The sequence below is a fragment of the Neocloeon triangulifer genome, unplaced genomic scaffold (genome assembly GCF_031216515.1).
Source record: "Neocloeon triangulifer isolate White Clay Creek 2 clone unplaced genomic scaffold, ASM3121651v1 ptg000014l, whole genome shotgun sequence".
Lineage (NCBI taxonomy): Eukaryota > Metazoa > Arthropoda > Insecta > Ephemeroptera > Baetidae > Neocloeon > Neocloeon triangulifer.
Window position 1 is genome coordinate 5,958,418 of NW_026775556.1, and position 26,253 is coordinate 5,984,670.

The following is a 26,253-nucleotide window of genomic DNA, read 5'->3' on the forward strand; positions in this document are numbered from 1 at the left end:
TCTTCGGCGCTGCGTCCATAAAAAGTTCGGTCTGAATGAAAGTTGATTGGGCCAAGTGGGAGAAAGAGGGCATTTTACATGAATACTCGCGCATTTGAAATACACACACATAATATTATGCGCAAGTTTTTGCCACACATATAAAAGCTTTCACTTAATCAGAGCGAGTCAATGTAACCACGTGATCTATTGATCCAGGCCGCGGCAAGCAAGGCATTCATTTTCTCGGCTTGTCACCCAAAATCGGTTTATTGCACGCCGTAAATTTATTACTAAACATGAAAAGGAAATTATTGAGTTGCAACAGACGCTTGACAGCTTTTGCAAAATTCGCATTGTAAAGTATGGACGCCAGACATGCGGACAATCCAATCGGCGATCAAGCGTGAAAAATTCCTCGACGTCAAAAGCTTTTAGCGATTTATTAATTTATCAATTGCAGCCGCAGCAGTTATAAAAAGTTCAACAGCATAAGGAAAATTTGCACAATATATTAAGAAAGTATTGGCTTGCTTATACAACTCATATTAAATTTTAATTTAAATGCGAATAAATCAAATTTATTTACCATGAACCTGGTGAAGGTTAGTATAATTTTGTAATTAATTACTTATATAATAACAACAATATTAAATTCTGTTCTGTTCAATTTAAAAAAATTCAAAGATTTTTAATTTGTTTAAAGTTTTTAATGCTTAAAATTTTTTATTACAAAAATTTATTTATGTAAGTTAACATGACTTTTGGGAATTGTTCAGTAAGCAACTAAAAATTGAAATTTAATTGGTTTTTTATAATAAAATATAATATACGTTCAATATTTATGTTACATAATACTTAATCAAGACAAGGTGAGGAACTGCATATTAATAAATGAAATATCTTAATTATTTAAAAGTGCTATCTGAATCTGAACGTACCTAGTTGCAAACGAATTAAAATAATCATAGCAAAGCCTATATGATTTTGGCCTTAAAAAGCCACAGTCGATGATCTCAAATTCTCTGAATCCATCAGTAAAATAAAAAAATAATAATAATGGTTGTTGCATCATGAGCCACAAAGATTACTTTAATAATAAAAAACGACACATTTAAAATTACACTCTATCATCATTGATTGATTTTGAATTTTTTTAAATTAATCAAGGGTCAAAATAAATTTTAGAAGTCTGCTAATACTCGCTAAATATCCATTGACTGGCGTTAGCATAAAACGCAGGTGCCCAAAATTCGATGAATTGCACAAGAACAAGATTAGGGCAGGTCTCTTGCGTCGGGCTCGGTCGCTCTCGGTGCAATTATTGGCTCGCGGTACTTTACTCTGCAGGCATTAGGAAACTTGCAGCAGCCACGCATTAAAAATACTTTCACGTCTGCTAGCAGAGCAAAGCTACTTTGAGAAAATGTGTGTGTGTGTATAATATCACGCTGGGTTAAATGCTATATTCTCGAATAAAAAGGTAGAGGGCCCCATGGGTTGATGGAAGAGGAAGGGAGACTCCTCGACAGGACTGGGCCAGTCTCAGTCCATTGTTGGTCTACCATGGCAATCCACGTCGTGCTGGCCACGCTCCTCGCAGCCACCTCTGGTGAGTGTTCCGCCCCCGGCCATACAATCTACAAAACCTTTTTATTCAAATTCCCGATTTTTAATTTTGAAAAAAGGGTTGGAAACGTGCGAGGTGCTAAACGGTCAGTGTTTAACGCTCGTGGCTTTGCTTGCGGTCGGATTATTTAACAAGAGAAACCGCACTAGACTTCTTTTAATTGCAACCACCTTAATGACGAGAGCCGCACGCATTCCGTAAAAGGTATCACTTTTCCTTTCACTGGTGAGTGAACGACGGACGTTTCTCTGAAAGTTCGCCGGCGCGTGCCTATATATTATGCGTGTATATTTTAAGAAGCTGAAAACTTTTTTTGCGATGCGAATTTCCTTTCTGACTGATTAATTTACTGGTATATGGCTTTAAGGTCGCGCATTTCTGCGAATCGAAACCTGCCTTCCAGGAAGTTAAGACGCACATTATTAATATTCGTGGCCTCCGTCACATCTTGAAAATTGATGGGTTCTATGTACTAAAAATGTGTTCCGCCTCTCACCACAGAAATTATTAATATTTTTTTTTTTTTATTAATTTTGAAAGCAAAAATTCCATATGAAGAAGAGATTGAAAAAGGAGTATTACACAATTTACAAATAAGTGGAAACTTGTAGGGAAATTCACAAATATGAAATAATTTAATTTGCGCAAATTCCAAATTTTTAACTGAAAAAAATGTTCAACACTAGTAAAATCCATATTTTTAAATTAAATTTAATAAAGTGAATACCAACAAGAGCATTCAATTTACAATTTTTAGTTTCTTATTGTATATTTCTTTCAAAATAGAAGGAAATGATTGCACATATTATAATGTCACTGTGTTAAGAAAAATTAGCTGCAAATCTATCAGTAGCTTATTTTAATTGGCAAATAAAAATTAAAGGATGCCAAAACTATTAAATTGTGTCAGAAAAAATTGTAATATTGTCCTTCTCACTCCACACGCTCTGCTTTTATAATCTTAATTCGCTGAATTAAAGCACTCAAAACGGTATAATTGTGGGAAAACCTTGTGCACAGGTGTAGCAAATGAGCGTTTCCCAATAAAACCCGATTCGCGAGCTCTTGCTTTGTGAAAAGCAAAAAGGCCTTTTGTCGATAACGCATTCGCCGAGAAGAAAATAATTCTTTCTTTTTTGGCCTTGGAATTATAACGGCCACACCCGACCTACCGACCGACTGAAATTGAATAAAATCCCTTCACTGCATGATTCGTTCGTTCACTTCGCTCATACAGAATTCGATATATAGCTGCCGATCACCCTTGACAGATCAACCTGATTTCTTTCAGCACTGCCGGCTGACAAGCAATTTTAAGTTCTCCGATTAATTAATATGTGTTGCGGCGGTGTAACTTCACTTGTGTCCGAGCGAGAGAGCTGCTCTATAATACACAGCTCGGCCAAAGCGATTGTCGCGCAGCAGGAAGTCTACGCACCAGGCGCTTGGGATAAAGAGAATGGAAAAAATTTACAACGCTTGCTTAATTTTTATTTTTAGTAAATCATCACCATCCAGTCAAAAAATATTGATAGTAAATTTAATTTAACAAAAGGTTTCTGATTCAGCTATATCATCTTTTGAGGATAGATAATAATATAGAGAAACTGTTCGAAACTATTAATTTTTGGAAGGAGGAGAACGATAATTTGATAAATACGTGATAACAATTATTTTTATTCTAATTAAAAAATTTAATTTCAGTTCTTGGTGCCCCCACGGCCGATTGTCCAGAGCCTTACGGCGTGCAGACCTACGCCCACCCTGAGTTGTGCGACCACTTCTTCAAGTGCACCAACGGCACCCTGACCCTCGAGCAGTGCGAGAATGGACTCCTGTACGACGGAAAGGGCAACGCTCACGAGCACTGCAATTACCACTGGGCCGTCGATTGCGGCACTAAGAAGGCTGACCGTAAGATAATTTAAATTAATTGCAAACAAATTAATTTTGCTACAATTTGGTGAAACGTCTTACAGCCACAATATCTTTATTCTAATCAATAATACAAAGATTAGATTATGTTATAGTTAATTATTGTTTTTATTAATGAAAAATTTTTCTCAATCCAAACTGAAAAGAATATAAATTTGGTTATTACAAAACCATAATAATGAATGTAATTTTAAAAAATTGATAAGAATTATTATTAATTTCAATGAAAACTTATTTAATACAATACATTTTAGCAAATTCATTATTACTGGAGCTTGTTTTAAACTGTTTTAATGTTCAGTGATTCCCATCAATGCCCCTGGCTGCGAATTTGCTTTCGGAATCTACCCCAACGCTCCCTGCAGCACCACCTACAACAAATGCGCATTCGGTGTGCCCCATGAGCAGCACTGCGAGGCTGGTTTGGCCTATGATGACAGGACTCACTCCTGCAACTGGCCTGATCTGCTCCTTGATGTTTGCAACCCCGAGGGTAACAAATTTGAAACTTCAAACAATTCATTTTCCGTGAAATTTAAAACTTGTAATAAATTTTCAGCCGTAGTTGGATTTAAGTGCCCTGACAAGGTCGACCCCCACTCTGTCTCTGCCAAATTCAACCCCTACCCCCGTTTCAACATTGGCGAGTGCGGTCGTCTCGTGACCTGTGTTAACGGATACCCTAGGCTTGTGACATGCGGAGAGGGCAAAGTGGTCAACGATGAGTCGCTCACCTGTGACGAACCCGAGTACTCCGCGAGATGGTAAATTTTTTTGTTTAAAGAAAGAAAATTTATAAAAAAAAAATCTATTTATTGCAGCTCTCACTTCTTGAAATAAGTCCGAAGCATCAGAGGAACGAAGATACTCATTTTCAATTTTTTTTATATAAATCATGATAGACCAGCAACGTTTTGACAAAAATAAAGGTCTATATTTTCAGAAAACGTGGCACGCGCACAAGTGCAATTTTTGAGATGCGAGAAATAAGTACAATGATTAATAACAACCGCCAACAAGATTTAAAATATACATGATCGTTAACAGCACCACCAAAACAAAACTAGTTTTGTTCTCAATTATAACCTTGGAAAAAAGAAAAAAATGTCTAAAAAGTCTAAAACCCGAGTTTGATTTAAATTAACATCCCCTAATTTTGAGCTTCTTTGATCCACTTCAAAACTTGAGGTGTGAAGTACGAGATTATCACGTCAGCACCTACACAGCAGCAAATAAAAATGCCCAACTTAGAAAAAGTTACAAATTGTGCAGATAAAAAATAAATAAAAAAAAAAATAAACAGGGCTGTACTCACCAGCACGTCTCATAGAGAGCAAAACCTCTTCCACTGCTGGTTGCAACTGGAAAACTCCATTTTTAGCTGCATGGATGAGCATCGAGTACTCGCCGGAAACCTTAAAAATGAAATGTAAAATTAATTTGATTAATCTGAATAAAAATTAAGAAAATGTTATTATAGGTGTTTAATTTAAAAACGCAAAGTCAGAAAATTTGTTATAATTTTAAACAAAACAGAGGACACTAACAAATTTTTAAATTAAGGTTTAAAATAATTTACCTGATATATAAAAAGCGGATATTCAGGGTGTTTATCTTTTGTCTGCCTCACTATGTCCAAGTACGAAAGGCCAGGCTTGACCATCAGCATGTCGGCACCCTCTTCCACATCCCGAAGCTGAAAGTTTTCAACCCATGTTTATTTATTTTTTATTTTTAAATGAAAATTAATTTTGTTTTTACTTAATATGCACTTGAGCGTAATTTCAGTAATTTTTTATAAAAAAAATTAATAAAAAAAAACTCACAGTGGCTCTAGCAGCAAGTCCAGCACTGCCAGGAGGCAACTGGTATCCCCTGCGGTCACCTTTCCCTGGCGCCGATTGAGCTGCATCTCTAAAAGGCCCGTACATGGCTGAGGCAAATTTAGCCGCATAAGATAAAACCGAAACTCTTGAGCCAAGACCAGCTTCAGTCAGTCCCCTTTTGATGGCACCAATCTAATTTTAATTCAGATTAAATTAAACATTCTCTCTAATTTCTGCAGCTTACACGTCCGTCCATCATATCCGATGGAGCAACAATATGAGCACCGGCTTTAGCATAGTTCACCGCTTGCCGAGCAATTCTCTCGATGCTGGCCTGGTTGTCCAAAAAACCTTCAGAGTCGATGAGACCACAGTGTCCATGATCTGTGTAAGCACAGAGGCAAACCTATATTTGTAATAGAAATGAGTGATTTTTTTTTTAATTAAAAAAATCCTTACATCACAAGCAATAACAAGATTTGGGAACCAATCTCTCAACTTTGGTATGACACGAATGACAGGAGTAACGCTTGAGTCTGCATTCGTTCCTTGCCCGTCCTAAAAAAGAACGTTTAAAAATGATTTCACTAATTAAAAATTCAATTCACTTTGGGCAAATTTTGTGGCACACCGAAGAGTAAGACGGATTTCAGTCCGTCATCAACAACCGGCTGGAGGAAAGCTTTGAGTTTGTTGATCCCGAAGCGGAAAACTCCAGGCATGCTTGGAATCTCCTGAACTTCGTCATCAGAATCACTAAAAAATATTAAAATATTTATGAACAAAATCTTATTACTTAAAGTTTCCTACATGATAAAGAGTGGCAGCATAAGGCTCTCGGCCCGGACAGTTGTGTTCGGGCACTGCCACGACCGGAGAACAGGGTGGAAGTATCCACTGTGCAGAATGTGTTTGGCAGCAGGTCGGTTTTCCATTTTTCAATAAAATCGAATAAAACTCTTCAAAAGATACAAAATAATTCAAAAATGACCTCAAGATCAATGCAAGAACATCTGCGTGCCTTGTTCGCCGGCCGGAAAAATAAGATTAAGAAGAGCAAAAGGGATGTGGTCGCGCCATCTGACGAGAGTTTCGCGCCCCAAGTTGCAGTCAAAACAAATGAAAGCTCGTTGATGCGCTGATCCTCGGCAAAAGTGGGCCGATGCCACCGCGTTTGGGTGTCCGTATGTTTTGGTGTCGAATTTTAATTGAAAACAAAAGTTGGAAACGCGAACAGCACCGTGATTAGCGCAGACGTTGGCCGAATTTTCTCGGAATCCGGCGGCCAGCGAGTTCCGCAGAGCGGCGGCATGGCCCTCAACAAGAAGAGTGACCACAATTTCTCCTCCAAGATGCTGAAACCCCAAGAAAAATCCAAGGCGGAGGTGAAAACCCTCAGATTTCAGCTCACGCTTGGCGAGTCTAACGAGAAAACGTGTCCAGAGTTGAACTTCCGGGAACTCGTCGAGTCAGAGGTATCGCAATGCAATTTTATTTTTGCCCTCAACAGTCAACTTTCTTAATTTATTCATGAGTAAATACGCACATAAAAAATGTATATATGTATGTATGCACATGACCAGGTTTAATTAGATCATATTTGTGCGTATCAAATCGCAAGTATTGAAAGCTTGAGATGCTTTTTTGAAGTAAGAGTGTTTTTAAATGTTTATTATTTATTATTCGCTTATAAACTATATTTATAAAGTTCCGTTAAATTTTTTTCTTATCCTTAAAACTTTTGTTGCAGGAAAAGAGAGCGTCGAAAAAGATAGCTAGTTTGAAGGATGGCAAAAACAGTAATCTAATGGATGTTGATGATGACGAGCGTCTTCAAATGGAAGCTATGGCTAGGAAATTTGAAGAAAAATATGTAATACAAAAATTTTGTTTTTCATTCATAATTTTTTCGGCTCCATTTCCAGGGAGGAACCGGCAAGCCAAAGAAGCGTAAAAAGGAAAAGCAGAACGAAGAATATAGAGATCTTGGCGCAGGCTACGATGACAATGACTCTTTCATTGACAACACCGAAGTGGTAATTAAATTATTGTTGGCTGTTAAATTATAAGTTATTGACTCACCACTTAGTACATAATGATATGATTATATATTAAGGTTTTCAGACACAATTCCATCATAGTGTACTTTAAATAAATTTTTAAAATTTCAATTATTACAATTTTTTATCACAAGATTGATTTAATTTTTACAGGAGCAAGCGCCGTTATAATTTTCTGTATCTTTCCCCAGTATGATGAAATAGTGCCTTGCGAAATGACAACAGCTCAGGGCGGCTTTTACATAAATTGTGGAGCCTTGGAGTTTAAGCAAGTTGAAATAGAGGAAGCCCCTTCAGATGATGAAGATCAAGTCAAATCTAAGAAGAAAAAGGTAAATGAAGTCATAAAACAAAATTTAGATCCATTTTAAATTGAATTAATTAAACAATTAATGATCTATAAAATATTTATCTTATTTTATTTAGAACTCAAATGCAGCCATCTGCTCTGACTCGTCGAGTGACGACGATGAAGATGACAGTGATGATGATGAAGATGATGATGACGATTCCGAAGAATCTGATGGTAAGGAGGAGCCTGAAAAGGTTGACAAACCCAAAGAGTCCCAGCCGTCTCAACCAGCAGCTATTGCCAACGGTGTTGTCAAAGCAGTGGAGACTCCTGTCATAGCCACCAGTAAAGAAGTAAGCAATAAAGTCCTGAAGAGACCGCCTCCAGACTCTGCTCCTAACGACGTGCCTCCAATCAAAAAACCTTCATCCTCTCCAGAAATAATTGAGGTGGAGCCTAAGAAGGAGATTAAAAAACCAGGTATTTTTTTTCTTTAAAATATAAATCATTATTTAACTAATTTACACAAATTTTAGCTAAACCACTACCTGCAGCACCACAAGGCTCAGCCATTAGCATAGAGACTGCACTTAAAAATGTTCCTGACTTGACTGTTACGATGAAGCCTCAGCAAAAACCCGAGGTGAAACAGCAGTCGCTTGTCGTCGAGCCAGCCAAACCCCAACTTAAGGAAGTGCCCAAGGATAAGATTATGATGCCAAAAGAGAAGAGTTCAATGCCAAAAGAGAAGAGCTCAAGTAAGCCTGGCAGTTTCTTCCAACAACTACGGGCAGCTGTTGCCACAGCTACATATCAGAGAGAGGATAAAAGGTACGTTTTCAAAATCCAAAGTTTTTCATTATCTTTATAAACGCACTTCCAGACTGAACAATGAAAAATCATCTCCACTTGAAGCTCCCTGGAACCGTGAAATCTCGTAAGTTTTATTTATCATAATTTGATTGTCATTTACTTTTTTTTTGTAGAAATTTGGTCGAGAAAAACATGGATTTGTTGCTCATCGATGGTCGGCTGAACAAAGAGGTTATTGAATCAAAATTTCTACCCCTGTGGCCTAACAGCTGGATGTTCAGGGATAATTTGTATCTGAACCTCAACAGTTTACTCAGGTTTGTTGAAACCATCAATTGGTAAATCTTGATTTTTACAAACAAAATCTTCAGGAAACTCAAACCAAACGCTTCAAAACCAATTCCAACTTCGTTATTAAACTCCTCTCAAACAACCATCACTCCAATACCTCCAAAGCCTGCGAAGCAACACAGATCTGACCAGTCGAACAGCCACAATTCAAGTGGAAGTAAAGAAAAGTACTCCCCAGGAAGTAGGCAGCACGAGCCCCATGATTCTCGAGACTCCAAAATCATGTACGCAAGAAGTGAGCCGCAGGTCATAGACGATCTCCTCACTCAGGTAATAGTTCTTGATTCATAAGTTTTTTTCTTCTTCAAAATTCCCTTAAATTATTAAAATACGAAATAAATTTTAAAATTTTGTGCTCAAAAAGTAAAAAAAGTGTTTTTCTTGTCATTGGTATTTGAAGTTTAGGAAAAACTTTAAAATGGTGATTCGACCCTCAGGTCATCAAAGAGCACCTTCCGTCACCAAAACCCAGCACAAGCAGACCTAGTCAAATGCCTTCCAAGAGCGAACCAAGCCGACATCTCAAACTGGTGCCTGAGGAGGATCTCCGGAGCTTAAAAACCAATTCTTCTCCCGCCTTGTCTGTCGACTCGGAAGCTTCGGTGCAAATGGAAATGAGACGGGTGATGCAGGAGTTGGTCGAGCTGAACGAGCGCCGCAGCATATTTCCATCGTCGGTGACAGTGAGTGAGGCAGCTTCAGGATCGACTTCATCACGCATGTCAGCTGCAACCGCCTCCAGATTGATGACCTCAGCATACAATGAACAACTGGCCTCATTCCAAAACTTCCTTCCAAGGCATTGTGACGACAAACAAAACCCAATGGACATGTTCTCAAATCCGTCTCTCAGAATGCCACAAATGGCAAAGGCAGGAGATTTCCGAGGCCAACCTGCAAGTTTCTTGACCAATCAAATCGGATTCCAGGACGAGTTCCAAAGGCATTTGACTTCTGTCCGAAACCCCACTGACCCTCTTTTCCCGCAGAATCTTCCCACAGGTAATTGATTTTGAGAAAATCGTAACCCTAATGATTACACTTCAGATTTAATGTGATTTTAGAAAGAAAGAAAAATAAGTAAGATATCAAGTAAAAATGGTTATAAAAATTGAGTCCCCCTCCTTGAATTTGGTTATAAGAAGTAAATTACAATGAGTGTGTCATATGGGTAAAATATGCAATATTGTCTGTTTGGAATTTTACTTAATTTTGCCCTGTGCCCAAACAGACTTCTCCAAGAGCTGGAAATACTGAAGTCAAAGTCCCCCTTAGCCATCAAGCTGCCATTGTGAGATGAGAATTGTTGAAACCAAGCAGCTGCCGCCTATGGGCCGTGCTGCGCTGAAAATAATTATGACTCAATTTGCCAAGTCTCATCAGTATTAATTTATAATTGTTTTTATTGTTGTGTGCGTATGATGTGTATAGAATTTTTAAGGAGCTGCATGAGTCACACACAAATTGAACAACTTTCACTTAATTTCCAATTAAAATATTCAATTTACATATTCTCATAATTTTCCACACAGCTCTCAACTCTTGTTTTCTAGTATTTTCAACCATTTAAGATATGAATAAATATTTATTGAATATTTAAGAATAATCAGAGCAAGTTTCATTGCTCTCCAATCCTATCATTTTAGTTGTTTGATATTATACATTTTTTTTCTCTCCGTGGGTTTCCCTTGAGGCGCTTTGACGTTCCTCTCATTACCACATTCTAAACTAAACGATGAGCTAAGCTCCTCAAACACGAGAAATAACATATTTGTGTACCTTCCTGCTATCAGTCACAAGAAGTGATTAGAAGGATAGGTGAGGGAAAAATTCTAGACCGACAAATTCCTTTTCCACGCATTTTATTATGAAAATATAAACAAAATACGATAGAGTAATGGAGAACCTCATAAGTATCTTTTACAGCATAATTTTGAGTACACATGTTTATCAGGCTAGTTGATACCATATACATATTATGCTTGCTAAAAACTAGGGGTGGGTTGACTGTAAATCAAAACTTGCGACTACAAGCTGGGCATGCTTCTGCGAAGCCCTGTTACCTGTTCCCAGGGTGACAGTTTGTAATCCGAGCCTGGTTTTTGCGGTGTGGTCTCGTACCTTGAGTAAATCAGCGTGTCGGACTTGCAGCTGCAAAAAATGCTAATTAGTATTCGGTTTCGCGTCTGGACCGCAAGAATTGGGGAAAACTGAATGGTGGCATTCTAGTTTTCGTGTTTGCTGATGTTTGCAAAAGGGGGGACAAGACCTTGAGTTTGAATTTTTTGGCCTACCTGCACGATTTCTCGTCAAAATAAAAACCGGTGCTGCATTCGCTGACATCCCTGCATTTGCACAGGCATGTCTCAAAGTCCCACAATTTGATTTTGTTTTCCTCGTCGCATTTCTGCTTGTCCTCATTGTTTACGCATCGGCACCTGCAGGCTCGCGCGTCGTACACTTGCAGAGTGTTGCAGTGCTGCACAAAAATTCCAGATAAAAAACAATCAAATTCAAAATAAAAAGGGCCACATACCTCAGCCTTGACCTTGCAGTCGCAGTCGCATTTCATGTGCTCCTCTACCTGAAGTACTTTTCTCCTTCTGACGTTCGAGAATTTTCCATCTTTGAATTCCGTTGCGATAATCTAAGAATTTATTAATTAAATTTGCCTTCTAAATTATTTTGTATTAATTTACTTCAAAATTTCTAAGCCTGATGTCGACTGGTTGACAACTAAGCAAGTCCGAGTTGCAGCACCCACCGCACCTCTGCACCCTCACGCAGCTAGGGTAGTAAATGGTAAAGGGATTTTCCGACGAGTTGTCTGGTTTGAGGAGGACGGTGGTGTTTTCGGGCATGCATTTCGCCTGCTTTGCCCTTTCAACTGAACCTTCAATTTAAATAAGTTAGAGATTTTTTTTGTGAAAAATAAAAACTCACTTTTGCCAATGGAGTGGGCCACAGGACTATCAACGTCTATTTCATCACTTGCTGTGCATTTCAAATTGAATTTAAGCCAATATGCAAAATTTAAATTAATTACATACTCTGCCCTTCATTATGTGCTCTACTGATTCGGAACTGAAGACTTCCTGGGTCTACGTCGTAGAGGCCTGACACATTCACCATTTCGCGGTTTGTGCTTCCGATTAGGGCGAGAAACTCAAACTCATTCTCGATGTCGTTCATCTTCTTGATCAGATCCAGAGGCACGCCTTGATCCTCCTGTTGAATTTTATTTCATTAATTCAGTCGTCTGAATGGGTCAGCGTTGTCATTGATTTTCATATCAAATTTCAAAACCGCGCGCGGACACTTTTTGTGTTAAAGCTGCGGCTTTCGCGGGTAACAAAGTGGAATAAAATTTATTTCTTAATTTTTAACGAAGTTCTTCCTCAAATGATCTGAGAGTGAGTTGTGAGATTCTAATGCGGGGAAACTTGACCCTTTCAAAATTCTTGGTGATTCATATAAAATACGGACAAGATATTATATGGAGAGAAAATCGGTCGCAAGTGATATGTTGTAAACTCTTTAAACCAACAGTGTGTGTGTCTGCGACCGCATAAAGTATCTTAATCGACGAAGGGAAATAAATTTATTTTCCCCGGATGAATGAGACATGGTATTTTGCATCATATTACGAGAGAAGTGAAGAGTCGTTTTTGCTCGACTACAATTTAACTAGGGCGCCGTTAAAAACTGATGACTTGCTAATTATTATCAACTCTCTATTACAAGCAGTTGCAATGAGAGCATGCTTTTATTAAATTCTTGTAATGACATGTTTTATTAAAACTTTATTGGCCCATTTAATAAAAAAAATAGCAATTTAAAGTGCAATACATTTTCTTTAACAAAAAGGTGTATTTAATTGTATTTAATAATCAGAAATTAATATAATTATAAATTTAAAACATCTGAAAGTATAGCAGCTGACCATTGAAAAATATCATTTGAACATAAATAAAGGTCGTATGAAAAACTTTGTAAGTTTCAAATTAATGCAAAATTAAAACCCTGGTCATATGTTCAGGGTGTTGCCGTTTCCTGTACTTTTTTTTTAGAAAATTGTTGTTTGAAAACAGGATTTTTTTTTTCAAAGAATTGAGTTAAAAGTTAGATATAGTGGTAATTAAATTATTCGTGTTTCACGAATTTAAAAAACTGCTTTTTATGGCTTCATGTTAGAATTGACAGAGTTACACGATAAATTTCTTTTGGAAGAAAAATCTTAATTATTTTGACATAAAATATTTGGCTCACTTTAGAAACTGCAACTGGGAAAAAATAATAAAAAATACAGATTGTATTTTCATTTTTAAAGCCGATCAAAACTGAAAATTTTGCTAAAACCGTAACCGGCCCTAAAATTTCAGTAGCTGAATTGAATTTTTCAAGATAAAAAAAAAACAAAATAAGCAGAGTATAAGCAAAAGAGGAGCAATAAACTCTAACGCAGTCTAAAGTCCACTCGTCTGGTTTGACAACTTTTGCACTAGAAATGTTTTAACCTTGATTTTAGCTTAAAGGTTAAAACTTCTGCAATATTAAACAGTCAGCCTTGGCTTAAATAAAAATTTCTCTAATTGAAATAAATTAAAATTCTAATGAAAAAAGTGGAAATATTAAAATATATAATTAAAAATTATATAATACCTCTTCTAATTGGGGCTTGGACGTGGTGGCTTGGACGGACTGGCGTTTGCTTTTGTTGCAAGAAACGCATGGCGCCGCTTTGAAGCCAGGCCTCCGGTTAGGTTGCCTGCGCACCGATGACGACGAGCCCGCGGGGAACACAATGGGGTCATCGGTGGCCCAGACGCACACCGCCCAGGCCAACACCAAAATTGCGATGCAATTCCTCATTGAAATGCACCTCGGCTGCAATTGAAAAAGTCGACGAGTGCCGTTGGCCACCTCTGCTCTGTATGCTGTCTGCGCGCCGAATGAAAGAAATCCCTCGACTAAACAACAATATACTTTCGCAACACTGACTAACTGACTATGTATGAGTATATTCCCAATACGAATTAGTCATTGTGGCTGGAGGGCAGCGAACACATCGAGTGCCACCTAGCGAGCCTGCACGGTCAATTATTTTCTTTAACATCCGCTCTCTTGAGACTCAAAAGGCGCCGCCGCGAAAACGTCTTCCTTTTTTGCATCTTAATTTTATCTTGATCATTGTTAGCTATTTTTTTTAATTATTTAAATATTAAAATATTGGAAATCCAATTATTCAAAAGACGAGATGCGAGATGCCAAAGCGTCGACCTTGCGGAGATCCCCCTGCGCCTTCAAAGCGACCTTTCCTGATTCGAAAGAGTCACGTCGCTCGCGTCTGCACTTAGGAATCCCTCTCGTTAATCGCGGTGTATGTGACAGCTTTATTACGGAGTAATCGCAATCACATTCGCATTGCGGATTTCTAACTTCCAACACTCTATTGTTATTAATTCCAGTGAATTCTTTGTTTATTATTTATAAAGTGATATTGAATTGCAGGGAAGAAAAAAAGGCGAGCCTGAATTTTATCTTGTGAGCGGATTCGGGGTTACCAAATAAAGGGATTTTTTTATATTGGATTTTAAATGGGAGTTTATTTTTTATTCTTTTCAACGCGCTCTAACTGTATTTTGGCTGTGTTTGACAGGCGACTGTGGTGTTCAAGTTTAGAACAGAAATAATTATAATTTTCTGATGATTGGCTTGATTATGGGATTTAAAAAATCGGAAACTATTGTATGTTACTCTAGCTTATTTACGACACACTTCCAGAGAATAGATTAAATTTTGATCACAATATAGCAGTTGCACCAGCGTGCCAAAAAGCATACATGAATTACAGGAAGATTGTAATTTTATTCTTCATCTACCACAATTCGCACTATTGAACTTTCTCAATCAGCAATTATATCCTTTATTTAAAAGAAAATATAAAACAATAAATTACTCAAATTAAGAATAATAATTCATACAGCATAGTAACAATTTAAAATTAAATAATAGTGTAAAATATTTGGTAAAATAAACTGCAAATAATTACTACAATAACTGCAACTATTGTAGTTAAATTTACCAACCAAATTTTTTAAATCAAACTTAAAAGTCAGTTATTTCAAGCTTCTTTTAATCACAAAACAAACAAATTTTCGATATAAAAAATTGTTTTACTTTAACATGACCTTTATAACTCATTTCAATTATATTTATGATATATTTATTGCATAATTCTAAAAAATCTGGCAATAAAAACGAAGAAACATTTTAACATGCGATAATTCTACATTATATTTTAAATATTCTAGGCAAGCGTAACTTTTAAATTGAATTTCATGTTCGATTTTTCAAGAAATCTATGAAATAACCGCAAAATGATTTAAAAAATTTTAAATCGAGCATCAGGTAACAAAGTGAAAATATGTTTTGAAAACTAGCATGCGCTTACGTGTTGTAATTCAGGCAATTATACGGTAAAGAGGTTCAATTAATGCTGAGACTCTTCATATTGAATTGATATATCAAGTTTCAGCAACTTCAGTGGTAAATTCAAGAATCACGCGTGCGGTTTGATCGGACGTAAAGACCACCTGGACCACATTATACAGCGTTGGCTCTCTTACAAAGTTAAGCAATTGCGTATAATAATATTTTTTTACCTGACTTAATTATTCAAGTAGACTCTCACACGTACTCCCATGACTACTTTTAAATAAGGAGGACGAGTTTTTGTGCTTTTTTTGCAATAGAGACCGTATCACATGAGAACGTGAAAAGTCACCTGCTATTTTTAGCAGTTGAAATGTTTGCGAGAGTTTTTATTGCACAAAAAGGAGATTTTCTATTTTTATTTGATGCGTATAATTATTTATCCTATTTATATGGTTTGGAATTTGGCAAAATTGTGAAATTCAACGCAGCTTGTTATGGTTTATTAATTTAAGTGCTCTGACAGTTTTATATCTCTTGATCATCCACATTTATATAAATCTGACCAATTCAGCGTCGCAGTTTTCACGACAAGACCGTCAGCACACATAAACATCAACAGCTATTTTGCATAATGCTGTTTTTTTTCTGGCAAAAACTAGATTTTTATTTTTTGGTCCAACGCACGAGAAAAACTGGAGTAGATTTTGGTGCCAACAGGCAAGCATGGAGAAATCAATATTTTTTTTTCTATCAAAAGTGATATTTTTTGCTTCCATCAGGTGTATAAATTTTCAGTCGCGCGAAACACGAGTCAAAGTCGATTGCAAGATATCGGTTCCCATTAGTGATCGGTTGCGGAAAATCATTGGCTCTTTATTGCGCCTCGATTTCGCTTTCGCACACGTGACATGACCGAGAGACCGACCCGCTGCCCCTCCTCTGAGGACACCAACCAGGAGCTGAAAGACGAGCCTTTTGGTCAGTCGTTCTCGTCAACCAGAGGGGTGAACAAGCACTACTATGAGTGGCTGTCCTATGACAAATGGGTGAGTTTTACATATTGTGGAATATTGATTTTCTATTATATTGGCACGTGACAAAATTGTAAGAATTCAACTATTTCTCTTATAAACTATAATTTTGAAATTTTTAAGATGGAATTTCTGCGTAAACTTGAAGTTTTAATAGAAGATTTACATAAAATAATTTTATTGAGCTCTAGCAATCTATCCAATTAATCAACTTTGCTTTCTTATATAGATCTGTGTAAAGGTAATTTTTGTTTCATTTCACCAGAGCAATATTGCATTAATGGTGATTAAATATGATTATATAAGTATCTTCACAGGCAACTATTAAAAAAAAATGGCACACTTAAAAGTATCCTTTTAATTATTTGATCTCATTCACAGTCGATTGAAAGTGGGGAACAAATTAAAATATTGAAAAATTTTGAGAAGAAAATTAGTTTCTCTGCTTAATTATAAGTTACACTTACCTTTTATAAAATATTTAATATATATAGTAAATAATCATAAAAAACATATTATTTAAATTTACTCTGGTTGATTTTATTACATTTAAATCATTTCTTTTATCACTTATAAAAAAAATAATAATAATTGTAGTTAAAAACTTATGAAATTTTTATTAAAATGACGCAGGACAAAAATTTAATTTATTTGTTTTTATTGGGATGTACTAAAATGTACTCTTACTTTCAAAAGTAAGATTTTTTATGATTGCACCTCCGACTGTGAACCTTGCTATCGCATTCAAAAATTTGTGATTAATATTGTGTAAATTTGTTGTCAGCGTTGGTCATCATGAAGACTCTGGCTCGACTCCGCTGTCAGAGTCTGTGACTGGCGGTGGCATGCTTTATGGAAAGTATTTGCAATTGGACAAAATTGTGGGTGCTCAGCGTCTGCTGAGCGAAGAGGCCAACAGATTGGTGCACGACGAGCATCTTTTTATCGTCACCCACCAAGGTTTGCTTACCGAAAAATTGCGACTTGTGCTGAGACATTAAATCTTATTTCAGCTTACGAGTTGTGGTTCAAGCAGATCATTTACGAGCTTGACTCCATCCGCAACCTCTTCAATAATGAGGTGAGCGCAATTATTGTTAAAAGAGTCTGGACGGTCACGTTGCAAAAAGTTTATCTTCAGATTCAAAATAAAATTTGTACCCGCTAGATTGATAACAAAATTTCATTCGAGCATATTCGATTTTTGCAATTCTGTTTACAACAGTGACCCTCGGGTCATTTAATCTAGATTGTGATGATCCCATGAACAAGAAAATGCATTTCAGACCATGACATTAATAGTGGGAAAAAACTTCTTAGAGGCAAATAAGCAATATGTTGAAAATTCTCTGATAGTGTTAACACACACTTTGTAATGGAACCAGACAATTGACGTAAGAAAATAATTTTTTCCTATACAGGATCTTGCAGAAACGGGGACACTGGAAGTGCTAAAAAGGCTCAACAGAATCGTCCTTATCTTGAAGGTATGAAAATTTGTGGTTAAGCAAGTAACGAAAATTCCCACTTTTTTTCATACACTCAAACCAAAAACCCCATTTTGCTTGTGGTCTTTGAAAAAGACATCTTATGTGTAAGGAGAAAAATATTATTGGCATTCTTAAAAAAAAAATAGCTAAATTAACTTAGATCTGCATTATGACAAATTAATTAAATTTAGAAAAGGGTGCAAACGGCTGATTCATTGTTTCAAAGACGCTTCAAAAAATACTGCGTATACCACTTGACGAAATATTTTCACTCATTATTCACCAAGCCGCGCAAAAAAAATGCTTGTTGACGCCGTTTGGAAGTGAGCTTGCGGAAACGAATCTATATTCATAGTTTGACATCAGATCTTTTGCGTCACACGATTGTGGTGTGTGCTTGTATTTAAGTTTCCGATGCTTTCGCTTGAAACAGATGGGTTTCAAATAATTTTATAGGGCACGGACAAGAGGAGGAAGTGTCAATTTTAATTTCTTCCAACTCATTGACCGATTCACTTTCGTGGCTTGAGAGACCCATATTAGATATTTTCTCTGTGCAATCCAAGGTTGTTCAACTTGAGATGACAGATATGAAAGCCAAAGTGCATTAATTTTTTTTATTTTCAGCATAGTTTTTAAAACTGAAGGTTGAGCCGTGGGCTAAGGTGGTCAACCGCAAGGTGCGCGCTAGGCTTCCATGGTGATCATGCAAAACGTTTTCCTGTTTTGTTTGCACGAAAATTTGCAGTGAAACGAAACTCTGAAGATTGAATTACTGCTACAAAAGTTGTATTGACCGTATTTGGTTTCCGATGAGGCCAGACGCTAGGGAAACGCATCCTCATTTGAGACGTTATTCCGTGAAATAAGTCATAACCAAATTCGGCTAGTATGAAAATAGCTTGATTACCATTTAAAACGCAACTCACGCAATTTTTACTTTAAAAATAGCACAATTTACATTCGTCGGGTCAAGCTTGTTAATTAACACAACCAAAAAACGTGTCTTTCTAGATAAAACGATCTTTCCCAATTTGAAAGTATTTTTTACAGAATTTATAAAATTATTATTTTAAATTTTTAGCTGCTTGTGGACCAAGTCATGATTTTGGAGACAATGACTCCACTGGACTTTATGGACTTCCGCAGCTTTTTGTCTCCCGCTTCCGGTTTTCAGAGCCTCCAGTTCCGACTTCTTGAGAACAAGCTTGGAATTAAACCCGTAATTCTTAAAAATAAAAATAAGCTTCCATCCTTTGTAACACTAAAATGTAGGGGGTTAGAGTCAAGTACAACAAAAGCTACAGCAGCGTGTTTGGAGATGACCCTGAAGGCATGGCATCTCTAATACGGTCCGAAGCAGAACCAACCCTGGCAGAGCTGGTGGAGAAATGGCTGTCAAGAACGCCTGGACTTGAGAAAGAGGGATTCGACTTTTGGGGAAAATATCAAAGCGCCGTCCACGAAATGCTTCAGGAACTGAAGGACAAAGCTGATGTATGGAATTTTGCTTCGGCCGGAGGTCTCTAAATATTTTTTATGTTAATATTTTAGGCTGCAAAAGACGGAACTGCAAAAACGTTTGCCTTGAACAGCTACGCAAAACGCAAGGCAATTTTTGACTCGATTTTCGACCCAGCCGTTCACGATGCTTTGATCAAACGAGGAGAACGCCGTTTTTCACACAAGGCTCTGCAGGGTGCAATCATGATAACGTTCTACCGCGATGAGCCAAGATTTTCGCAACCGCACCAGCTTTTGATGTTACTCATGGACATTGACTCACTCATCACCAAGTGGAGATGTAATTTTTGTGAATCTTAACCAAAATATATTGTCATGAGATTATTTTTAAAACTAGACAACCACGTCATTATGGTGCAGCGCATGATCGGATCCCAGAATATGGGCACAGGAGGTTCGTCTGGCTACCAATACTTGAGGGCTACGCTAGGGTAACTTAATTGAAGATAGCTTTTGATGATAATTAAATTTAAAAAATTCAGGGACCAATACAAAGTGTTCCTCGATTTATTCAACCTCTCCACGTTCTTGATTCCTCGCAACTGTATTCCAACCCTAACACGCGACATGAAGTCCAAGTTGGGCGTCCAGCAAACCTCAAAGGATGCGGATGACAACAAAACTGATAAGGAGAAGATTTAAGCCAAGGACGGCCTCACTTAAATAACTTTAATCCTGCGTGCAAAATGCTCTTCGTTTAATAGTTGGTGGTGGTTTTTCACAAGGAAATTAAAAGTAGGATTTGCATCATAGGAAGTTGTGACCCAAAAGTATAAAAAGTTATTTTACCAGTTCATAGCAATAAACTCATTATCAGTTTAACATTTATTGTTTCATTGTATAAAAATCATAATATGTAATGATAAAAAGCAGTAACAAGATTCTATAACGGCAGTAGTTAATTTTAGAGTTACCCTGCATTTTCAATACACCTTATTAAACTCCAAGTGATGTTGTTTGGAACACATGGATTAAAAAATTCCAGTCATCATTTGATTTAAGTGAAATTGTTGTACAAATTGTATTGGTAAGCATGGTCAACGGGACGGCCTTAAGGTAGTGCGCCATTTTCAGCGCCTACTTATTAGCGAATTAAGTAGGTGGAATGTAGAGAATCACGAGTTCAAAAATAAACTTCAGTTTGGCACTTACATTAACCCCTCCTTCATATGACGTCAACAGCAGAAACTTCATTTGCAATACCTGCGGAAGTAATAAAAATTATGAAAAACTGTTATTTAAAATTTTCTAGCTATAGTTAGTAAATTTTTTCTCTGATAATTTTATTTTAATCTTTTAACAAATTATTTCTTTTCTATTTCCAAAATTTCATGCTCGTACCACAAACATTGTCTCCAATTGCAATGTAGAGGTATCCTTTGTCTCCGAAGTCAGGTCCCCAGGAGTTGCGGACGATATAGTAAGGAATAGCTGCGGTGAGGTTGTATCCGACAATTTGGACAGCATGATTAAGACTTAGAGGGCTGCCATCACAGTTGAATTGAATAACGCCACCAAGATAATTTTGCCAGTTGAGGGCATTCACAGCCACAGCCACTGGCCCGTGGTTGGCCACCAGCTTCAACAGCTCTCCTTCTTCTCCAGCATAACTGCAGGGAAAGTTTTTAGCAAAATTGTTACAATTCGATTTTGTTTTACTTATTGCAAGTGAAATTTGAAGTAATCCTAGTTCCAAACGCTGGAGCACTAAAAATGAAATTTAATTATCAATAAATTAAAAAAAAAATCATGATTTTGTTTTGTACATACTTAAGTTTCATTTTGCATGACCCTGTCGTCCCTGTGAATGGATACTGGCTCTCTGGCAATAGGGAGACTTTGGATAAATTCATCCATTCCAAAAAGCGGCAAGTGTCTCCACCAGCACAGCCAATATTCCCGTTTGTTGCGCAATCAACACCCTGAGACAAAAATAGATATAACCTTAGGCTTTGGTTTAGGTCTTCATTCTTACCTGCTGGACGCTTAATACTACTGAGCTCCCTCTTTCTAGGGCAAGCATTGACTCGATCGTTTCGATTGTGCTGAAGGCCCAACAGGCTCCGCAGGTTTTCTGGTTTTTTATTGGAGTAATAATGCCTTTTATCCTCCTGCAAAAGAAATATGGTAAGTAAATTATCTTTTAATAAGATTCCTTAAAGAAGAATATTATAAGAAGTAAAATATAAAGATATTTTACAGTAATTGTTATTTTACTTTTGCTGCTAATTTAATTATCAAATTTACCAATCAACTGCTTTTGGTAGTGTTGTGTCAATGATCGGTACTGCTACTGCTCGTTTGATCCTCTGCTTGCTGGTTTGATGTTTGTGGTGTTTTCTTAAGGAGAGAGACCTAATTTCCTCTTTCATAAACTTGACGGGAAGATCAGGGTTCAAGTACTTCAGTGTGAATTCTTCCTGAGAGAGATCAGAAAATTTGGTTGGCCCGTAAACAGCTGACAAGGGATGCTCACCGCTGGAGTTTAAATCTGCAGACCTACTCATGGAGTTCTACAAACATAAAAATAATACAAATATTAGCCTGTTTTTTTTTCAATAACATAAAACATAAATATACAAACATAGCAAAGTTTATTATTATGTAATATAAACGCATGTGCGCTTTTTTTCACGCTCATATTTTATTTAATTGAAATTATAGGAATTGAAGGGAAAAAACTGAACTCACACGAAAGTGTATGAATTTCTTCTCAAATTCATCTGAATCCTGGACATAAGAGCGATTGCGAGCGGCAAGGAACTTCAAGTACGACTGCATGTTTTTGTCCGGAGGGTCTACTCGGATGGGGATGCCGAGGAAGCAGAGGGAAAAGACGGCGACGGCTGATAACGCCGTTTTCCATTTGATGGCCATGCTTTTGATTTTTTTCTTCTGTGTAGTCTGAACGAAATTCACGTGACACTCAATCCATTTTAAAACTTTCTTGCTGTCAAACCAAACTGTTACTACAGAACCTTTCCTTCCAGTCACATGACATGACCCATTCCATTTACAACACCATGCACCAGCACGATCTTGAGCTTGCAAACAGGAAGGTGTGCCAACAGAACAGCGCAAACACAAACCTTAATTTGTTGCTATTTTTTCCAATCAGGCCATCAATATTATTATAAAATCTCATTATGTATTTTATAATTCGATTTAAGTTATATTTTAGAGGCCAAAGTTTCTGCGTTTGTTCGAGTCAAGAATAAGAATCAAATTAGAATTTAAAAAGAAGTAAATTTTAATTCCAGATGGAAAATTTTTTAAATTTGAGTGAATGTTCCATTAATAATTTGGTATAAGTCATAAGTTACATTTATATTAGATTTTATTGCGCAGCGTTTCAAACAAAGAAATTAGTTAAAGTTTGCTACTCTCCATTGAATATTCTGCATCCGCAAAAAAAATTTGTAATGATGCACAAGCTATTTAAATTATGCCACTACATAATTTCCCAACATTAGAATTAACATCTATGACAAGATTTTGCTGCCGGGTTTTTCTACTTCTTTTGTTGAAAAATCTCGAATCGCATGATTGGCAGGTCGTTAGATTATTTACACATGTAAATGACAAAATTATTCTTGAAATTCAGTACAAAGAGTGGATTTTCACTCATCAGATAAATAATAATCGAATTCGCATTTTCCTGTAATGCAAAAATTAACATAAATCCACCATAAAATCGATACAGTGCTGTAACTTTTGAAAGTTAGCGTCACATAGTGTCAATTGCAGCTCTAGGCTCTGGAGGCCTGGTTCCTCAGCAGAATGTAGATTTTCTCTTTGATCCAGTCCTTGTTGTAAGGAGCATAGGTGAATGACTGCTTCTGGTACCTGATAATTCAATATGTAGTAAATTAATATATTATATAAAATTGTTAAGACTAATAAAAACTTGAAACCTATAGAATCTGTTTTAAGATATCTCACTGAATTATGCATACAAATTTATATACATACAAAAGAGAAAATTAACTAAAAATTTTTGTTCCAACTTCCAATTAAAAAACAGCATTTTTAATAATTTGTAGGGGAAAGTAATACGTACACAAGGCAGGACAAGTCAGCAAGATCATCGATGAAAGCAAACAGTTGAGATATATCATAGGTGATGCTCGGCGTGTTTGGGTTCATTTTCTTCAGATGCTCTTCATAGATTTTGCACACACCCTCCATGCACTCATTCACACTCTCGTAGTCCGAGTACGTGCGGGTCTCAGGTTTTTGGGTCGGCTGAACCAGCAGAATCGTGTGCGACTGGAAACGAGAAGAGTTTTCATGTTCAACTTTTCAAGTTTGATAAACAACAACATAGGAAACAAATTGCTAAAAAAAGATCATCAGAAATTGTTGAAGAAGCAAACAAACGTACCATTTCGATCAGAAAACTGTGAAGCGCACTTCTTAATTCAGTAAAGCCGTATAGACGCCTTAAAAAGTGCTGAAATTTAACTTTAAAGAGCCGAAGAGAGCGGTGTCAAAAGACGACGAAATTGACTTGACAGCGGCGAAAGTACTGCGCATGAACGCCATGTTGGAAAAGAGCGGGTTGAGTTTGAAAATTGACCAATCAGAAATGTACTTTTGCCACTATTGGCACACACGCCCCATTCTGCACATGCCTGATGTGGCCGGTGCTGACGCTTTCTTTCTTTAGCCGTCTAGTTAGGGCTTCGGCTGGAAACTCCTCGCGACTGCCTGCAAATTCACAAAATTCTTCACTCTACAAAGCATTATCAACGTCAGCAAGAAATTTAAGGAAGAAAATGTCCAGCCAGCAATACACTGCAGTCGAGCGAGGAGCACCTTACTCCTTCGACTATCGTATTTACTTCCGTAAGTGCACGCATATGTACAAAACAAACTCGTGTATGGCAAATATTTTGCATTTTTTTTTAATCCGAAACTTATGAAAATGTGTGAAATGGACTTCTTTTTTCCACTCTTTGTATGATTTCTAAAAATATGTATTTATTTTACCCTCAATACATAAGCTGAATTATTAACATGTTCGAAGTTTGATCAGTATGATAACCTCGGCTTTTCAAATGCATTCACCAATCTTTGTAACAGGATCACTTGAAATTTGTGCAAGGCTAAGCTTTTAATTTTTATCTGCATTATATTTGATAAAAAAAAAAATGAAGGCTTTGAAGGCTAAAATTAAATAAGATTTTCTGGTGCTTCGCATTATATCAATTTTTTATGCTTGGAAAAATGGGCTACAGTTTTACAGTTTAGGTTATGATATAAAAACTTGAATGCAATACATTTTTTTAATTCATAAATTAAAACAAAATTATAATTGGATCAGAGCTGGAATTCAAAGAAAAAATGTAGCGTCATTTGAATGAAGAAAAAATAATTTCTTAGATGATACTGTTGGAAGCAAGGAATGTTGGTCAGGTCAAACCCCTAGTGGCAAGTTAGCTGCTTCCCTATTCCACTCCAATTAATTGGTTTTATTGATTTCAATTGTGAAATCCAGAGTACATCGATTGGGTTGATAGGAACTAATGAAATAGGAATAAATATGGTCTTCTTTTAGACGTCAATATTATTATTTAATTTTCAAAACAAAATTAATTTAATTGAAATTTTCTCCAGGTGACTCAAATGGACCCATCTCACCAATGCATGACATTCCCCTCTTTGCTGACGAGGCCAACAAAATTTACAACATGGTCGTCGAAGTCCCCCGATGGACCAATGCAAAAATGGAGGTAAAATTATCACCCGAGTGCAAATGAGAGCAGTGTATGAATTTAAATTTTACAGATCAGCCTAAAAGAAGTGCTAAACCCCATCAAGCAGGACATCAAGAAGGAAAAGCTGAGATTTGTTGCCAACTGCTTCCCTCACAAGGGCTACATCTGGAACTATGGGGCTCTGCCTCAGACCTGGGAAAATCCTGAAATTCTCGACTCCTCCACTGGTTGCAAGGGAGACAACGACCCCATCGATGTCATGGAAATTGGACAAAGAGTCAGTAATACTCTCAGGAATAAGAAATTATAATTAAAAATTGTCCTAATATTCAGATTGCAAAACGAGGAGAAGTTCTGCAGGTCAAGGTTTTGGGCTGCGTTGGATTGATCGACGAGGGTGAAACTGACTGGAAACTGGTGGCTATTGATATCAACGACCCCTTGGCTGAGCAGCTAAAAGGTGGGAAATTCAAAATAATTTTTAGGCAATTTGTTAATGTTGAAAATTAGACATTGCGGATGTTGAAAGGCTGTGCCCAGGGCTGCTCAAGGCCACTGTCGAGTGGTATCGCATCTACAAAATTCCTGACGGCAAACCAGAGAACAAGTTTGCGTTCAATGGAGAGGCCAAGAACCGTGAGTTTGCCACTCACGTCATTGAAGACGTCCACAAGTTTTGGCAGGCGCTGCAGAATAAGGAGGCTGATGCTGGCGGCATTTGCCTGTAAGTTTTATGCATCTAAATAAAGAATTAGTTTTTAATATTTAAATTTGCAGTTCCACAACTACACTAGAAAGCAGCCCATTCAAAATTGACTTAGTGGCAGCTGAAAAGGTCATCAACGACAGCCCACCCTTGGGCGACCCAGAACCTATCGACTCTATTGGTTAGCCATTTATACAATATCTCTTAGTATCAATGTTAACTATTTATTTCATTGTTACAGTTGACAAGAACCACTTTATCAGGCTGAAGTAAAATACTCGGCAGGATTTTGAATTTGTAACAGAGCACGCTGCATGTATTGAATTCTGCACCTATTATTGAGATTTCCCTGAAGCCATGCAATGGCCTAAATAAAACACATAAAGTTGCATGTGGCACTAAAAATTTCTTTTGTTCTATTAACTTAGAATATTTTACCTTTGATTTAGTTTATATTT

At 36.9% G+C, this 26,253-nt stretch overlaps 8 protein-coding genes across 11 annotated transcripts; 4 read left to right on the plus strand and 4 right to left on the minus strand.

The window, feature by feature from the left end:
* Positions 1 to 1,443: 1,443 nt before the first annotated feature.
* On the plus strand, positions 1,444 to 4,667 carry LOC132199446 (protein obstructor-E). Its single transcript, XM_059624155.1, has 5 exons — positions 1,444 to 1,591; positions 3,314 to 3,523; positions 3,846 to 4,037; positions 4,104 to 4,308; positions 4,366 to 4,667. The coding sequence occupies exons 1-5, from the start codon at positions 1,483 to 1,485 to the stop codon at positions 4,382 to 4,384; spliced, it is 735 nt and encodes a 244-aa protein (XP_059480138.1). The 5' UTR covers positions 1,444 to 1,482; the 3' UTR covers positions 4,385 to 4,667.
* Positions 4,337 to 6,419, minus strand: LOC132199445 (delta-aminolevulinic acid dehydratase). Its single transcript, XM_059624154.1, has 8 exons — positions 6,181 to 6,419; positions 5,979 to 6,126; positions 5,830 to 5,928; positions 5,615 to 5,776; positions 5,371 to 5,562; positions 5,124 to 5,240; positions 4,860 to 4,959; positions 4,337 to 4,762 (listed from the first exon to the last, which is right to left on the minus strand). Exons 1-8 carry the CDS (start codon positions 6,303 to 6,305, stop codon positions 4,695 to 4,697), a joined length of 1,011 nt encoding a protein of 336 aa, XP_059480137.1. The 5' UTR covers positions 6,306 to 6,419; the 3' UTR covers positions 4,337 to 4,694.
* Positions 6,420 to 6,489: 70 nt separating this feature from the next.
* Positions 6,490 to 10,492, plus strand: LOC132199443 (uncharacterized). Of its 4 annotated transcripts, none has more exons than XR_009442105.1 (12): positions 6,490 to 6,845; positions 7,121 to 7,243; positions 7,296 to 7,406; positions 7,622 to 7,762; positions 7,857 to 8,202; positions 8,259 to 8,553; positions 8,606 to 8,659; positions 8,709 to 8,852; positions 8,907 to 9,156; positions 9,324 to 9,888; positions 9,951 to 10,057; positions 10,118 to 10,492. XR_009442105.1 is itself a non-coding variant. In XM_059624151.1 (12 exons), exons 1-12 carry the CDS (start codon positions 6,681 to 6,683, stop codon positions 10,141 to 10,143), a joined length of 2,163 nt encoding a protein of 720 aa, XP_059480134.1. In that variant the 5' UTR covers positions 6,490 to 6,680; the 3' UTR covers positions 10,144 to 10,492. The 4 variants fall into 4 exon arrangements, 3 of the variants coding, with proteins under 3 accessions (XP_059480134.1, XP_059480133.1, XP_059480132.1); XM_059624151.1 differs by lacking the exon at positions 9,951 to 10,057 and having other exon boundaries at positions 9,324 to 9,758; positions 9,816 to 9,888; XM_059624150.1 differs by having other exon boundaries at positions 9,951 to 10,492.
* A 239-nt stretch (positions 10,493 to 10,731) lies between these two features.
* On the minus strand, positions 10,732 to 13,927 carry LOC132199444 (platelet-derived growth factor subunit A-like). Its single transcript, XM_059624153.1, has 7 exons — positions 13,549 to 13,927; positions 11,937 to 12,114; positions 11,830 to 11,880; positions 11,586 to 11,779; positions 11,423 to 11,533; positions 11,181 to 11,365; positions 10,732 to 11,037 (listed from the first exon to the last, which is right to left on the minus strand). The coding sequence occupies exons 1-7, from the start codon at positions 13,756 to 13,758 to the stop codon at positions 10,914 to 10,916; spliced, it is 1,053 nt and encodes a 350-aa protein (XP_059480136.1). The 5' UTR covers positions 13,759 to 13,927; the 3' UTR covers positions 10,732 to 10,913.
* A 2,294-nt stretch (positions 13,928 to 16,221) lies between these two features.
* On the plus strand, positions 16,222 to 20,191 carry LOC132201977 (tryptophan 2,3-dioxygenase). The gene is made up of 9 exons (XM_059628551.1): positions 16,222 to 16,370; positions 17,140 to 17,315; positions 17,369 to 17,436; positions 17,777 to 17,842; positions 18,930 to 19,067; positions 19,121 to 19,342; positions 19,400 to 19,649; positions 19,707 to 19,800; positions 19,852 to 20,191. Exons 1-9 carry the CDS (start codon positions 16,345 to 16,347, stop codon positions 20,009 to 20,011), a joined length of 1,200 nt encoding a protein of 399 aa, XP_059484534.1. The 5' UTR covers positions 16,222 to 16,344; the 3' UTR covers positions 20,012 to 20,191.
* LOC132201978 (cathepsin O-like) lies at positions 20,150 to 22,409 on the minus strand. The gene is made up of 7 exons (XM_059628552.1): positions 22,061 to 22,409; positions 21,617 to 21,882; positions 21,345 to 21,480; positions 21,140 to 21,291; positions 21,029 to 21,076; positions 20,711 to 20,979; positions 20,150 to 20,572 (listed from the first exon to the last, which is right to left on the minus strand). Exons 1-7 carry the CDS (start codon positions 22,244 to 22,246, stop codon positions 20,535 to 20,537), a joined length of 1,095 nt encoding a protein of 364 aa, XP_059484535.1. The 5' UTR covers positions 22,247 to 22,409; the 3' UTR covers positions 20,150 to 20,534.
* Positions 22,410 to 22,907: 498 nt separating this feature from the next.
* On the minus strand, positions 22,908 to 23,934 carry LOC132201981 (enhancer of rudimentary homolog). The gene is made up of 3 exons (XM_059628556.1): positions 23,754 to 23,934; positions 23,430 to 23,638; positions 22,908 to 23,215 (listed from the first exon to the last, which is right to left on the minus strand). Exons 1-3 carry the CDS (start codon positions 23,754 to 23,756, stop codon positions 23,119 to 23,121), a joined length of 309 nt encoding a protein of 102 aa, XP_059484539.1. The 5' UTR covers positions 23,757 to 23,934; the 3' UTR covers positions 22,908 to 23,118.
* A 54-nt stretch (positions 23,935 to 23,988) lies between these two features.
* Positions 23,989 to 26,202, plus strand: LOC132201979 (inorganic pyrophosphatase). Its single transcript, XM_059628553.1, has 7 exons — positions 23,989 to 24,217; positions 24,989 to 25,104; positions 25,160 to 25,366; positions 25,423 to 25,549; positions 25,600 to 25,813; positions 25,867 to 25,976; positions 26,037 to 26,202. The coding sequence occupies exons 1-7, from the start codon at positions 24,007 to 24,009 to the stop codon at positions 26,066 to 26,068; spliced, it is 1,017 nt and encodes a 338-aa protein (XP_059484536.1). The 5' UTR covers positions 23,989 to 24,006; the 3' UTR covers positions 26,069 to 26,202.
* The last annotated feature ends 51 nt before the right edge of the window (positions 26,203 to 26,253 follow it).